This window comes from Adiantum capillus-veneris, chromosome 21, assembly GCF_014529385.1.
Source record: "Adiantum capillus-veneris isolate H3 chromosome 21, ASM1452938v2, whole genome shotgun sequence".
Classification (NCBI taxonomy): domain Eukaryota; kingdom Viridiplantae; phylum Streptophyta; class Polypodiopsida; order Polypodiales; family Pteridaceae; genus Adiantum; species Adiantum capillus-veneris.
The window spans coordinates 19,364,938-19,380,997 of record NC_140951.1 but is presented as its reverse complement, the minus strand read 5'-3'; the positions used below and the strand labels follow the sequence as shown (position 1 = coordinate 19,380,997).

The following is a 16,060-nucleotide window of genomic DNA, read 5'->3' as shown; positions in this document are numbered from 1 at the left end:
ACAAAAAGTTTAACTAGTCACATGGTTTTCATGTAGCCTAACAAAACAACATTCTCTGCTTTACACACTTGCTTGAGACGCTTACTCAATGCCAAGGTCCGTAGTCCAATTTAATTTTTGCATTTCAATATACTAGAATCTAGCCTACTATATGTAAACATATTGCAACAACACATCAACGCCACTACAATTTTTGGCAAGGCCACGAGAGAGAGTGATGGAGAGACCAGAGTTCGAATCCAACAAGCTCCAACGTCCCCGGGCAAGTGCTAATAAGGCTATGCTCCCGCCCAAGCCAGGCCCAAAAGCACGTTTCGAAAACAAATGGGGGGGAGCTGAGCGCAGCGGTTGGATTAGCCACATGAACGGCCCAGATGCGACCTCAATGAGACCGCCAAATTTGAACAATTGGAGAAGATGGGCGCTGCTGACTGCTATACTTTTGTCTCTCTTGCCGATGACCATCGCACTTAATGCTCTTCTGCAGGCTCTCCTCCCGCAGGTGTCTCTCCCCCTGGACCCCTGCCCTTCACATTTCACGCACTCATACACATACACCCACACACACACAACACACACATACACAGGATATACCCGAACCGACTTCAAGTCGACTCTTCTGTTCCACTCACGCACTCTTGTGCGCTCCTCCCACCCGCAGAGCACATTTCTTTGCTCATCGCTGCCCAGCATCGTCCTCTTCAAAGTTTGATGTCGAGTCCTTTTAACGTGCTTCAGTCTTGGCGAGCCCAACAGCGCAATGTTGACATGTAGGTAAGCGCATTTCTGTTTAAAGTGTGCTCAAGGATGGTGCTTCTGTGCTTCCTTTGATCTCGGTTATGCAAACTCTTGTCTGACTCCTGCCCAAAAGGCTAAGTGTCTTTTTGATGCAATATGAGTGTTGCTGAAAGTGGCAGCACGGGCATCTTGATTTACTACAGGAAATAATATCAGAGCCTTTCCCGCTGTAGTTACTCTTTTGTTGATCTCCTATTTGTCATGTTACAATTATTTGTTGCATTTTCTTTTTGATATAGCATGAAGGGTTCGTGTTGTTCTCCAAGTCTTCATGCTGGTTACATCATCTTTCCGTTAGCAGCTGATAACATCTTGTTGCCTGTGTACATTTGCGTGTGTACATCTTCATGAAGCCCAAGTGCGCACATAAAATTATAGAACACAGCATTTAATGCATGCAATTTGTTCGGATGCAGTGACTTCTACTAACTTTCATCCCGCAAGATGCAATGGTGATAAGGGGTTGGGTGGGTGAAGTATTATGCAGTGAAAGGCCATGTTATCCTTTGAACCATTGAGCATCACTTGATCAATAATTGGTCTGTCTGTTTTTCTCAAGTGCATTCATACCTTCAAGTAACCCTAAACAGCATGATGGAAGGAATCACAGATAGAGAGCATCACTTCTTATTAACCATTTTACATGCATGCTTATAAATTGACAATTGGTACCAATTGAGAATCTAGGGTACGTAACACAACTCAATTCCACACAAAATGAATCTAGTCAAGAGATCATCGGTCCTCGGTTGTGTAACAAGCATGCTGACAGATTGGCAGTTTGTACTAATAAAAAATATCAGGTATGCACATAGCACAATTGCATGAAATGGTGTTGTGGAATAATCTGCACTATAAATCATCACATAAGAGTGTCATTTAGCTGGGTGTGATAGCCTCTGAAGCTTGAATTGGAGTGCATGCTTTGATGCATGGGTTGGTGGAATATGCAGAGCCCACCTAAACAGGATTCCACACAGCTACAGATGGAAACACATCGATTCTGATACTCCAAACCTTTGAGGTGTGACTTCTTGGGATTTGGCTTGGCCTAGTTACAGAAATGGCAGGGGCTAATGAGCAGGTGTGCCGATTACGGACTAGAGAGGCCCTTGGTCCATCTGTGGTACGTTCGGCTCCTGCTCCTGTGTGTGGCAATGCCGGTGCTTCTAATGGAGCAAATAAACACCCCAAAGCGCCAGCCAAGAGGGCAGCTACTGAGGACAACCAGCGAATGGTTAGTACAGTTCCAGCTCAACAAGCCAAAAGAAGGGCTGCCTTGGCAAATTTGACGAATCAAAGTCATCCTTCTGGTAGCCGAGGAAATGGAGTCTTCAAAGCACGAGTATGGATTTTGCATTTAAGTACTTAGATGCAGTATAATTATGCCCTACTTTTTTTTGTGAGAAATCTTGCTCTAGATAGCAAAAATAAAACGCATGCTTTGAATGAAGGTCACTGTTTCGAAAAGCAAGGTGCCCACAAATGCCAATAGCTCGAAGCATGCAGAAATGGCACAGAAGGCAAGTGCTGCTGATGAGCCACAAACCACAACTGCATCTTCTGGTCATGTAGAATCATTCTCGGTCATTGCTCCAGTCCAACATGATGCGCATGTTACTGTTGAGATAACACCTTCACAAGCCCAAGATATGATTGCATCAGCTGAGCTTCTCGTGGATGATGTTGCGGAGCTTCCTCTGCACATTGCTGAAGCTGACCCCATTGCAGCTTTGGAGCAGGAGACAATGCACAGTCTATACATTTCAAGTGATCCTTTGGATCAGCAAGGTAGCTTGAATTCACATTTGTGGTGTGGTATCTATGAAGTATACAAGGTTTCATGCATACAGATTTCATATTAGTGGTATTTGACCATGGCTAAAATTCTCCTTTTGGGAGATGTACGAATGCTAATTATTGGATAGCATCCTCTGATTGGTTGAGAGTTATCTCATGTTGTAATTCAGGAAGTTTGAGTTCAAATGAGGAGATTACATTGAAAAAGCAAGCATGTCCAATTAAGAGCTCAATGGATATCGATAGCAACCACAGAGATCCTCAGTTATGCAGCTCATATGCGAAGGACATCTACCAGTATCTTCGTATCTCTGAGGTTTCTTTTTGGTTCGGTTGGTTTCTAGGCTAGAAGAGGTCTGCATATAGATCCATATGTCATTTTTTATGGTCATTGGCAGCTTAAAAGAAGAGCAGTTGCGGATTACATGGACTCTGTCCAGCATGATATCAATAGTAGTATGCGGGGTATTCTGGTGGATTGGCTTGTAGAGGTGGCAGAGGAGTACAAGCTCGTTCCAGATACACTCTACCTGACTGTATCATACATAGACCGATTTCTTTCGACTAAGGTGGTCAATCGGCAGCGCTTGCAGTTGTTGGGAGTGGCTTGTATGCTTGTTGCAGCGTGAGTTATCTTCTAGGTGCCTGTTGTTGGTATGGCAAGCTCATGCAGTATTAGTCACCCTCTTTCTTTAACTGGCTGTAGAAAGTATGAAGAGATTTGTGCCCCTCAAGTGGAAGAGTTCTGCTATATTACCGACAACACATATTGCAAGGAGGAGGTGGAGATAATTTTGTTCACCTCCATTATTGTCTATGAGATTGCTGAATGCTTATAAACTTGAGAAATGCATGGTGGTCAATCTGTTATGCAGGTCCTGGATATGGAGAGGCAAGTTCTTAATCAGCTTCATTTTGAGCTCACTGGCCCAACCACAAAGACCTTTCTCAGGTAGGCTGTGGTGTGTTCTTGCAAATTCATTTGAGAAATAGGGCCTGACATCTCCAACACTGTATGCTAGGCGTTTTCTTCGAGCAACAGCCCAACCTCCTTCAAAGGTAATGGCTTTTTTATGTGCGCATTGTCACAAGCCCAATGCATGCTATCCTCAATCTCGGATCAGTATGTATGACAAGGCTTGCTGCATTTTTTGGCAGAGTTCGGGACTTCACATGGAGTGTTTAGGAAATTATCTTGCTGAGCTTACATTACTAGAGTATGATTTCCTCAAGTATTTGCCATCTATGGTTGCTGCATCTGCTGTTTTTGTTGCGAAGTTCACGTTTGAGCCACACATACACCCTTGGGTATGTATGGAATATCGTTTATTACTCCATTCTTATTTTGTTGGGGTAAATTGGCTAGGAGCTTACAAATGAAAATTTGTGGGCAGGATTCGATAATGCAGCACCATTCAGGGTATAAAGCGAGTGAGTTAAGAGAGTGTGTTCAGGCTATTCATGGCTTGCAACATAATGTCGGTGGTTGTACTTTACCTGCAATCAGGGAAAAGTATCGGCAGCATAAGGTTTGCTGTTGCTGTATGAGATTCCTTCTTGCTTTGTTTTTTTTGTTGTTGGCTCTTGAAACCTTGATGTAGCTGTTGCTTTGACATCCTTCTGTTGCAACTTGTACACACAGTTAAAATGCGTGGCAAGCTTTTCGTCTCCACCGGTCATTCCCTCTGATTACTTCGAAGATATTGACTTTGAGAGAGTGCCAGCAGCAGAAGTGCAACTTGCTCCATCTTTGGATCCTGTTCCTCGGCTATGACTTGTAGCTGTGCTTGCCCAATCATGTTTTTTCCAGCTGCACTTGAGATTGATCTTTGGCATTACATTGAAAGGAGCTCATCAAAGAGGGAGCTTCGCTCAGGTTGGGGAAAAGAGGTGGTTGATTTCTCGTGCTAGACACATTATGGTATAAAAAAATAGTCTGTCTTTGCTTGTTTTCATTTCTGCCTCTGACATTATGAAGGAATGTACAGTAGTGTGACCTTGTGGCGTTTTGTAAGTAGTGCTTGTAGTACAGAAGTTTATCTGATGGGATGCTCAAGGAGATTTAGAAGTAGCTTTAGGTGGCTCTAAGCTCACTTTCATTATCTGCACCCTCAAAGTTTCTGCTATATCTCATAGCCACTTTGATCTCAGGGGATGCAGACTTGAATTTTCATCGGTTGTGTAAGCAGAGGACCCTTCAAATGATTTCTACAAATGAATGCAGGACTTTTGGTAGAACACTTAAGTTTTGTATTGAGAGGTTGAGGTCAAGTATTAGTACAAGAGTTTAGGGTTTACCTTTGATTACCTGTTTTGAATTACTTCCACCTTTCCAGCACCCAAGTGGTAGATTATAGATATACCATTTCCCTCTTAACTAACAAGTCTTGAGTTCAACTCTTTTCATGGGATAGATCTTTAAGGTCTCTCGGGATAGTTTCCTATGACATTAAAATACTCTTCTTCTCGTGCGTGTGTGTGTGTGTGTGTGTAGGTGTGTGCGTGCTAATAAAGAGAGGAAAATGGTATATAACTTTTCTACCACCCAAGTGTAGTAGATTGGTTATGCCATTTCCCTCTTGAATTACAAGTTTTGAGTTCAACTCCCCTCGTCGATCTTTACGGTCTCTTGTGATGGTTTCCTATGATGTTTAAATACTCTTCTTCTCGGGTGTGTGTGTAGGGAGGTGAGCACGCTAGTAAAAAGAGGAAAATGGTATATAACCTTTCTACCACCCAAGTGTGGTAGATTGGTTATGCCATTTCGCTTTTGAATAATAGGTCTTGAGTTCAACCCTCCTTGTCTCGGAGCAATGCTTGGGAAAGTCGGGTTTATAGGATTGGCTTCAAAGCCACAAATGAGCCAGTTTTTAGTGATTTTGAGAAGGTAAAATACAAAAAGAAGAAAAAATTAATACTAAATTACACGTTACGTGTAATTTGAGGCGACTTTTATGTCTTTTCATCCCAATGTGAGTCGGCTTGTTTTCAATTTGAGCTTTCTTTTGGATAAAGTGAACCTATCTTTTCTTGAGTATGAATAAAAGTCTTTGATTGCTTGTACGTTAGTAGTAAACCATCCAAGCATGCTTCCACCTTGTCCTCATCATTGAGTCTTACACCAATAGATGCAAGCGATGAATGATTACCTCGGGGAAGTAAAGAAGCAATGTTGGAGATGGAGAGAGAGAGAGAGAGAGAGAGAGGGGCTATTGGAGTTTAAATTTAACAAGTTTGAGATTAGTTTCGTGGTATCTCCAAAGCGGGATTCTTTTGGCTTGGATGCAAGACCTTTGCACTACCCCTTGGAGGCTTTATAAAGTTATCTCAAGTTAGAGCCTACTTGTTAATTTAGAATTTGTTAAATTAATACGAACTATGATAAGTCTATGGTTTTTGATTTATGCTAAGGAAAATTAAAAGTCTAAGGTTAGATCAGCTCTTCTTTATTTAGTGCTCTTCTTCATTTAGTAAGTTGACATTAGTTTTTCTTTACCAACTTTGGCTAGGTGGTAGCCTATACTTTCTTTGTTGAAGTTGGTGTGTGCATATATGTGTGAATACACTCATTGCCATATTCAAATCAAAAGGAAGAGGAGATAAGTCTTTTTTCAAGATAGCTTATGCATCTAATCGCTTTTAAAGTTTTTACATGTCATTGGATCATGTATTAATTTCTCTTTGAAAATTTTGGCAAGTGAGCAAGAAGACAAAAGAGTAGGGCTTGTGCGGTTTTAGGGCTAAGCAAGCATTCTCACGCTCCCTCACATGGGAGTTAAAGAGTGGGTTTTCTTGCACAAAAACATATATATGGATGTAAATCTAAGCAAGTGAGCTCATCATCTTCTACTTCTCTTTCTCTATTATGCTAACTATGCTAAGAGCTTGCTGTGGAGTAAGCATATAAGAACTAACTATTGTTTTTGAAGAATACTTCTTTTCATCCTCATTTACCTCTTACCTCGTTGCTCTTTCTCTCCGTTAGGGTATTTAGGGTTTGGGAAGGAGGGTTACTCCGTGGAATCATAAAACTCATTATCATCTTGGCTCGAGAAAAGTTACGTAAAAGCACAATTTTGTATTGTAATCAAGACTCTCTTGGAGAAAATTATAATACAAAGTCTTTTTGGAGAGGAAATCGGCTCCAAGAAAATCCGATACTCAACAAGCTATCAATCTTGATTTTGTAATTCCTTTCAAGTTATGTACATAATTTGATGTTCTAATATGTAAATGTGCAATGAAATTAGCTCGGCACAATCTACAATTCTCCTTTGTACAAAGTCCTCGAGGAAAAAACTCTCTTCTTTCATAATTTAGTTTTGCTAAATCTATGAGAAAATATTAGATTCTGACATTGGTGTTAGAGCTAAGGTTTCTCTTTTCTTGCCTAAGAAGAGAGATCTTTGAGTAATTTATAAAAGGTTGAAGTTGTTTATTGTAATAGGATAAGTGGGATTGGGATTTATTATCTTGGTCTGTGTGCTTATTTACAGGCACAAGAGACACCATTAAAAATTATGGTCTTAATAATGAGGTCTTTTCATACTTGCTTATGGCTTGATAATTATTGAGCTATTAGCTACTTGATAGAAATCAGTGTCAGCTTAGCACTATTAAACCCACTTTATTATTTTTTGCAATTAATAATATTTTAAACCCACTTAAGTGTTTATTTTTCAAGGGTTAAAAGGAGTAGTAACCAAGGTTTTGAAAGTGCCAAGGAAAGAGCTAGTATACACATAAAAGAAACTCTAATCATGACACAACATATTCAAAAGAATACCATTAATATTGACACCATTGATCATAGTGGAAGAGTTTTCAACTATCTTGGTGGCAAGCTCCAAGAAGTTATGAGAAACCCTACTTTACAACCAAAAGTTCAAAGTCAATTACAAGCTCTTCAAGCTCCCCTAAGTACCCAAGAAGAGAGTTTCTACGAGGCCTTCTAGTGAGACCTCCAAAAGAGGAATCTCTTTGGGTAATAAAGAGAAGGATCTCCAAGGCAAACGGTTTGAGAAGAAAAAGTGTGTCAAGAACTTTCAAGGGAGAGGTATGAAAGTGACACCACCATTACCTCTGAAAGTGATGCAGCCCCCAGAAGGTGATGGGCATGGCAGTGAGGCTTTTTGATTTCTTAGGTAGACTGAAGAGCCGAGCAATCTCTTTTGGTTACATTGTAGGTTAGGACGACCTTAGTTGTTGGTTTTGGTGCATTGTGCATTGAGTCTGTGCTTTGAGCCTTGTGTAGATTGTGTTTGGAAGGCGATCGTGAAGTGTAAGTGCGAGATTCAAAAAAATTCGATATTAGCTACCCCACTATCACTTCTTTTTACTTCGTTTCGTTCTATATTTTATTATTTTGTTGTTTAGGTTAGTTGTAGGGGTAGTAGTTAGGTTAACATTACATTTTGGTGTTGCTTAGACAAGACAAAGTTGCTTTTGAATGCCGCATTGCAACATTTGATGGCAAAAGTGATTAAACATGCAAGAAGTGTTCATAACTTGAGAACAAAGTGTGTTATCTGAGAAATTATTGCTTGTACACTTTCATACACTCTAGTAGAGAATATCTGGAAATTTTGGTTAATAGTCATCAATTATGAGTTAAAGAAAAGTTTAATAATTGGCCAAGTTGGACTTGAAACTTTGACATAGGCCAAAAAGTGATCATTTTTAAGTCATACAGGGTGTCATTGGAAAGTCCCAGAGGTAAGAAAACCACCGCAATTATTGCCACTGTCACTTTTTCATAGCCATGGCATACCAACAGGATCCTTAGACTCCATACTTGCCAAATCCACCTTCCACAAGTCACAAATTGGGTGAAACCAACCAAATTACAGAAGTGACCAGGCCTAGGGATTTAACTTAACTTTTGACAGGTCAAAATCCAAAATTGCAAGTGACACATAGGTGCAGAGGGCCATACAAGTGATTAGGAAGCCACTGGAAGTTTTAGAAGTCCAAAATTCTTCAAAGTGAGCTACCGTGGTAGTTTCCATCTGTGCCATATTCGGACCAAGTTGGTGTCATTTTATTTGTAGCAGTGCAAGGATCCCAAATATACCTTCCCTGACTCATTTGGATTGGTTTAGCTTGCAAATTTGATCCTACTAGCTCATAGGCCATCTTGCCAGGTTTTTAGAAATACCTTGGTTGAATCAAACAGACTCCAAAATCATTTGTAAAGAGCTTGTAAAGATTAGGCTTTAATTTGTCCGATTCTTGACCTAGGTTTCAAAATTTATGCAAAATTTTGAATTTTTAGTGAATATTCTAGAGAGAAATTTGGACTAATCACTCAAAGAAGCCAAGAGGCAAAGTGCTTGATTTTGTGTATACATGTATCCAGGTTATTAAGAGCAAGGGCTACACTACGAGCTAGCTGACCTCACATGTAAGAGGTTGGGATTTTGCAAGAGAGTGTCTGTCTTTTTTCATGTATTTGAGATTGGGCAGGTATCTTCTAAGAGAAGTTAAAGTAACAACAGAACAAGGGAGTCTAGTATTAACAAAGAAGAGTGTAAACCAAGCCAAGATAGACCCCTTAGCACCAATCATAGAGGAGGGTAGTGATACTGACACCTCTTCTGAAAAATCGTATCACTGGATGGCTAACCAACAACTAGGAGGCTTCCAACAACAAGGGACTGTGGGGGGTAGCACCTCCCAAACCCTTTTGAACACACCAAAATACATGATAATCTTCCTAAAGGGAACAATTGCCCATGGATCCCTAGTATACGTGGATGCTCGAGGACAACAATGCATCTGTATTGAAGAGCAACTTGCTAAAGATTATAAATAATCCTAGTAAACAACGATGGTGATAGATTACGCGATGAAGAGGGGAACCACTACCTCATTGTCAGAGACCCAAAAAATTACAAATGGTATGGAGACAACATGGCAAAAGGGAAGATGGTGATGGAGATCCAAGAGCTGCCTCCTAAATTTAACCTTCGTGGAGCCTTTTACATTCATGACAAGAGGGTAGCAAGAGTGGCTACAATTCATGAAAATATTGGGATTTACATGCACGGGGATGGGATAGTCATCTCTTACTACCATTGCATGGAACCCCATGTGAATGAATTAAGCAAAGACAAAGTCCTGTACTTGTTTTCATATGACTCTACAATAGGAACCCATATTTCTTTGTTGATAAGTACGGACAAGAATATGAGCCAATCCACCTAGAGGATGTAGAAAGAGTGATAATGCCAAAATTGCTAGCACAGTCTTTGAAGAGAAACAAAATCCCATACAAACTGTTATCAAGTCTACAAATCCCTTCTCAAATGATTATGACACCATGTTGCATACGAATAGACAACCATTTCCCAACTCTCAAGACCAACAAGCCACATTGATATCATTTCAAGCATGGCTCAAACGGTATGTAACACCAGAACATAACACAAACATAGGTGGTTATCAAGCCATGTCAGGGCTAGGAGCACTACCAATACCACCACTCCATTAGCAGTACCAAGATGAGAATATAACAAGAATTCATAGGAGATGTAGAGCTATACTGACCACCAAATAAAAGCATTAGGGTTGATAACCTTGTATGTTCAAATCAATCAATATGTCTACCCACACAGATTTTATGTGGTAGGAGACCATCAAAACCAACACAAACTATTGCGAGGACAACCAAGGAAAAGGATGTACAATGTTTAGATAGATTGGAACTCTGATTTGGTACAAATTCAAAATGAAACAGAGAAGAAAACGGTTCCATTAACCAAAGTCACAAAACCAGGACCAATAATGGAAAAGGGTATTGATAAGGAAAAAAAACCCTTACCTTTAAGAACCATGCAATAGATTCCAAAAGAATCTACACAAAAGCCATCACACCAAGTCAAGATGGCATTAGCCCAATCCACACCATCACCGACCAAAAATTCAACAAAATAAAATCCAAACAGGAGAAAAATATGGATACCAAAGCAACAACTCAAAACAAAGCAGGTTTGGGTTAAAAAAGAGACAATACATGCAACAACATCACTTAATACCCAAAAGCTAATAAAGACTTCGTTATCATCTCAAATATCCATATAAAGCGCCCCTGATACAATCACAAGAATTTGGGTTCCCAAGAAGTTGGTTCAAGCTCAAAAAACACAAGAGTTTATTTGGATTTTTAAGCACAACAAGTTTAATCCCTCTACGAAGCCAATTAAACCAAGCAAGCACCACTCAGCCAATAAAACACATAGATAGCCAAAGAATTATGCCAAGCACAAAAAAATTAGCTATGGATATGGATTCTAGTGGCAAAAACACAAAGCAAACATCCACTCTATAGGCAGGAAAAGAAACTACAAAAACACCAAGTAGGGCGGCCAAAATAGCCCAAGCAAGTCGTCAACATGGCCGATCTTGTCAAATTTTTCTAGATGCCTATGAAACCATGTGTTGTATACTACAATAGAGGCTATATGGACCCAAAAATATGGCTCCACCCACCTAAATTCCAATTTGTCTAGGAGGACTCAAACACGGGAGGGGGGAGATATGACAAAAGATATGGCAAAACTCAAGCAAAAGATTTTATTTATATTACCAAGTACTATTTTACAATCGGCTTAAACCTTGTTGTGCTCTATTGCGATTTGATTTTTCAATTGGCTTAAACCTTGTTGTGCTCTATTGCGATTTGATTTTTCTAAAAATGCTGAGTAATGCGTGAAAAGTAAGTAAAGGGGGATCAAGTCATGACATGGCCAAAATAACCCCATACTCTTGTATATACTCCATACACAAAAGTTTTTTGTGTTTTGTTTCAAATAATAGGGTCAACCTTGGTAAAAAATTGAAAAAAAGCACAAAATTAGACCAAGGATGTCTTAGACACTTTGTACATAACAAAAAGCTTATTTTCTTAAGCTGGCAATAATTTACCTAATTTTGGGTAACTCTTTGATTATTTTTGGAATTTCTTTTCTAGAAATCTAATAACAAAAAACAAAAAGGCAATGGAGAATTTGAAGCCAAATGACAAAATGCCATAACAGAAGGAACTCATAGAAAAAGTTTGGAAGCAAATAGAAGACGTCAAATTTTGACCTAAATACGGCAGTGGCCCAAAAGGTAAACCTATCGTGTTTGGGACATACAAAGTCCAAACGCGGAAATGGAAGATCCGTAAAAAATCTAAGGTATGCACAAGAAATGATGGGATGAAAGAGGAGAATGAGTTTCCGGAAGCACTTGGTACATATACTTAGGGGGGCTTTTTAGTCATTTCCACATAGCGACTTGGCAGCAGAGAGCGAGCGAGCGAGCACGCACATCCTTCGAAGAGCTCATACGCACAAATCAAGCATTCCCATGGCAAGCCGAGATAATGGTAAGTTCTATATTGCTTATAGAACATATGCATGCATGCAAAAAACTAACCCACTCACTAGAAACACAAAAACAGGGTCTAGGCACCCCACATAGAGAGTTGCACATTGCATAAGGTAGGAAAATCCAAATGACAGGTGTGCAGGGTATTAAAAATACCCCCACAACATGGAGAATGCAAGGGTATGAACTAGGCCAGCAACAAGTCAGAGTGACAACTACCGTGGTAGTTGCCACCCGACACCAACAGAGAAATAGAGCGTACCAATAGGTTGTCCATCTCCAAAGGATCCTAATGTGGCCATGTTCACCTCAAATGGATAACCAAAACACAGCAAGAACAAAAAAAGTGCCCAAGAACCCAAATATTGCCCTCACACAGTCTTGGTTGTCAAACTACAAGTGCATGGCCCAAACATGATTCCTTGGCATGGGAAACCCAACCATATGAAAATTGTGGTAAATGGCCACAAATGACATCGATCGTGATAGCTGCCACAGGGCTCAATCCAGGAAAATTTTTGCGCCAACAATTTCTACAGGTGATGAGGAGTTCATAGACACCTTTTTTTGCTCGAATTGGACCAACAAGGAATTTTCACTCAAAGATTTACAGGTTTCAAAGTCCAATAAGAGAAAAATTGCAGAACTAGACCAAACTTGTGCTGCACCTAATCGTAAGGAGCCAATTGCCATAAGGAGTATGGCAAAAAGTTGGCCAAAGTTCAACTTATCATAGAATGTGCGTTGTTAGTGTGTTTTTTTCTAGAAACAGGCAAGTTGGATAGCCAATAGGACAAAATTTACAGCCCAGCACTCGAGAAGCACATAAATGACCATAGGAAGCCACAGGAGAGGATTGAACCCAACTGCAAAACCATAACAAGGGCTTGCTTAACAAACATGACTTCAGGCAAGAGAAAAAACTAAGTGGTAACCAAACCAATGATCCAAATTGATCATGTAGAGTGGCAATAGACTCTACACATCAAGGGGAATCATAGGGTACCACTCATGCTAAAAATGGGCACAGTTGGCAGGTACCACAATTGCTACCACATGACTTGAAAATTTCACTTGAGCCAGGGATATTGACAAGCTATAGCATGTTGACAGTCCAGAAAACCCATTTGAAGAGTAGAATGCAAGAATGAAGTCAAAAAGCAAGTCAAAAGTCAAATTTCCAACTTGACTTTGAAAAGACCAAGACAAAAGGGGCCCAAACACTTTTGGGCCTAATTTGAAGATTTATGTGTCCAAATTCATCATGCATAGCATGGATGGGTAAATATACAAAATATGTGAAAAAATGTCAGATTTGGCATAGATGACACCTACCATGATTGCTGCCACTTGTTAGATTTTTTGGATTGGAGTAGATAATGATAAGTACATTTCAAGGGGATCCCAATGACACCATATATGCCAAAATTGGACACTCTGAGCTCAAGATATTGACCAAACTAACTTTCAGAGTACTAATTGTACAAATGACTGATATTTTGATGATTATCAAGCTAAAAATTGTATTTTTGTCACTTGTTTGCCATAGGTTCAGATACTCCTAGGAAAATGCAACACAGAAGTATCTACAAGCTTAAAGAGAAGGAAAGCTATCAGGCCACAGGGTCCAAGGTTTGTTTTGTCAACAAGGCCATCCAAGCGCAACACGGCTTTAGAGTCTTTAACTATGTATGGAAAGACAAGCAAGGAAAGAGATGTGAAGCACTAAAGATGCCCAAAGATTTCAATAACATCGCATATACACCATAAAATGTCGATAGAGCCTGTTGTTGCAGGAGCGAATCACACCACCCATAAAGTGCATGCAACACAACCTAGATCAACATAATGTCAATCGAGGACACAGATGACACGATAGGCACACGAAGGAAATATCTTTACCTTGTCAGACTGCGACCATCCTACACATACAACACTCTGGAAGGCCAACTAAACCACAACCTAGAATCTCACTGCTCTCAACTACACTACCTAGGCCACATACACACAAACGCAAGGAAACTCACCAAATCATACCAGAATCATAGGAAACTTAAGGAACACCATCCCCTCACTAGGATACACCTATCCCTAAGCCTCTACACTAAAAACACTAGCTCTAAACCCATCTACAAAAAATGCGTATAAAGATAGAGCAATATTTTGGAAGTGTCCGAAACTGAAATATATGAGTACCTATGCGTAGCTTATGTCACCACCATTCTAATGACTACTTACATGCAGAAAACAGACATCATTTGATATACTTACAACCGCAAATAGCTCGTAGATGCGCGAGCGCGTATGCTTCGTTCCGCGAGGAATGCTTGGCGTTGAGGCGTAGCTCTTGCCGAGCCTAGCACGATGATGTAGTCAGATCTGCAATGTGATGAACGAGTGGGGAGTAGCGCCAGGATGAAGCTCACGCTCTCTCTCTTCCTCTCTCACACACAATCGACAACAACTTAAAACTATGATTATGATAAAGTTCTCCTTTTACAAAGTGACATAGGTACCTTATATACTAAGGCTACCTTAGGTTAGCCAAAAATAGAGCTTTAGGGGTCAAATGGCTTGGTATTTACAATCTGGAAGTGCCATTGCACCCCGACTTCTGCAACTAGACTACCTACTTATTACAAATGATGTTTATGACCATAATCTATAACATTTCATAACTCTTAGAAGATAAGACTTTGGTATGGAAATTGAGTTATGTCGTGCTGTTGACCCAACGATCAACACTCCCCCCCTCCGCGTTCATGTTGTCCCTGACATGACCTGGTTGTCGATGTCAGTGCGTTCTTTGTTGTTGTTTTCTTGATGTAAAGAAAGTATAGGCTGTAGCCTTTGTACAAGCTCGTCTGGTTCATCCAATCCAATGTACATAGTCTTCACATGATTCAGGAAATTCATAATTGATGACGAACATATGCCAATTTTGTGTCATTCTCATTTTTTAGAAAAAGCTTCTACAATCTATAGAATTGAATGATTGGCTTTCAGATCTTGTGACCAATGACAACTTTGTAAGGATTATGTAGAAATTGTATGGCTAAACCTGCAGCTTCTTTAGGCCAAGTTGCACTCCAATGCAAAGTATGTCTGTCAGGCCGAAACTGAGAGATAAGTTTTTGGACTCGATGTTCAAAATCCATGTCTAGCATTCAATCCACCTTATCAAGTACAATCTTTTGAGATCCTCTGATTACTTCTGTGTCTGTTCTTCTTTCATTGGGGACTCCTTTGTTCCTGCATCAAGGTGATCAAAGTCGCATTTGCCACTGTTAGCTTTTGTGTGCTGTGTAAATCATTATACTACTTCTACTTGATACATGACTTAATTAAAGCCCGACAAACCCGAGTTAGTTCCCCAAGTTAGTAACTTGCATCAAAAGGGATTTATCTGACATCATTCACGATAGATGCTCATCTATGAGGTATCATTGTCCATTTGTCTCCAAAATTCATACACATGATGTACAAGGTATGTAGATGGTTATCATGGCTTCAAAATTGAAAAAATTGCATCTTTGGCTAGGGGTTAGACTTTTATTTTTAATAACCCTTAGCTTGTACTCTCTATTCATAGCCTCATGACAAATGTTGGCTTGATTCGGAATTGCATTTGGCTTTCCAAGCTAACTTTTGGGATTTTAGTCTCGAAAATGACTGATGTCTCTGGCACCTTCTGTTCTTGTCAGTATTATTAGTCCCTTTTGATTGTTAGGCTTTATTAAGTCACATACAAGATAGAAGGCTTACAGTATAAAGATCTACTTCCTGTATATGGCCTTAGTTGCATGAAGTGGCTGATAGGAAACTTTACACTTGATGGGTGCTTTTGTTTAGTCGCATCGCCACCTTGAAGGCCATCCCGGAGTGTTATGACCATTCTCAGTCACTTTTGGCCTCATGCTGCTATTGAAGATTGATCAACAATCTTTTTGTTGGACGGATACGCCGCGACAGACGTCAGCACAGCGAGAACTCACCTAACAAGATTTGTCAGCTAAGGACGAAGCTCGACCCGCAGGCCCGTGGAAGCAAGCATAGGGTGTCAACCTACACTCGACCGACTCCTAAC

General features: G+C 40.1%; 1 protein-coding gene across 2 annotated transcripts; it reads left to right on the top strand.

Moving 5' to 3' along the window:
• The first annotated feature begins 240 nt into the window (after positions 1-240).
• On the top strand, positions 241-4,551 carry LOC147430620 (cyclin-A1-4-like). Of its 2 annotated transcripts, none has more exons than XM_086493212.1 (11): positions 241-770; positions 1,752-2,143; positions 2,253-2,589; positions 2,769-2,914; positions 2,997-3,223; positions 3,305-3,380; positions 3,474-3,550; positions 3,621-3,657; positions 3,757-3,906; positions 3,993-4,127; positions 4,241-4,551. In XM_086493212.1, exons 2-11 carry the CDS (start codon positions 1,862-1,864, stop codon positions 4,370-4,372), a joined length of 1,599 nt encoding a protein of 532 aa, XP_086349338.1. In that variant the 5' UTR covers positions 241-770; positions 1,752-1,861; the 3' UTR covers positions 4,373-4,551. The 2 variants fall into 2 exon arrangements, with proteins under 2 accessions (XP_086349338.1, XP_086349337.1); XM_086493211.1 differs by having other exon boundaries at positions 241-774.
• The last annotated feature ends 11,509 nt before the right edge of the window (positions 4,552-16,060 follow it).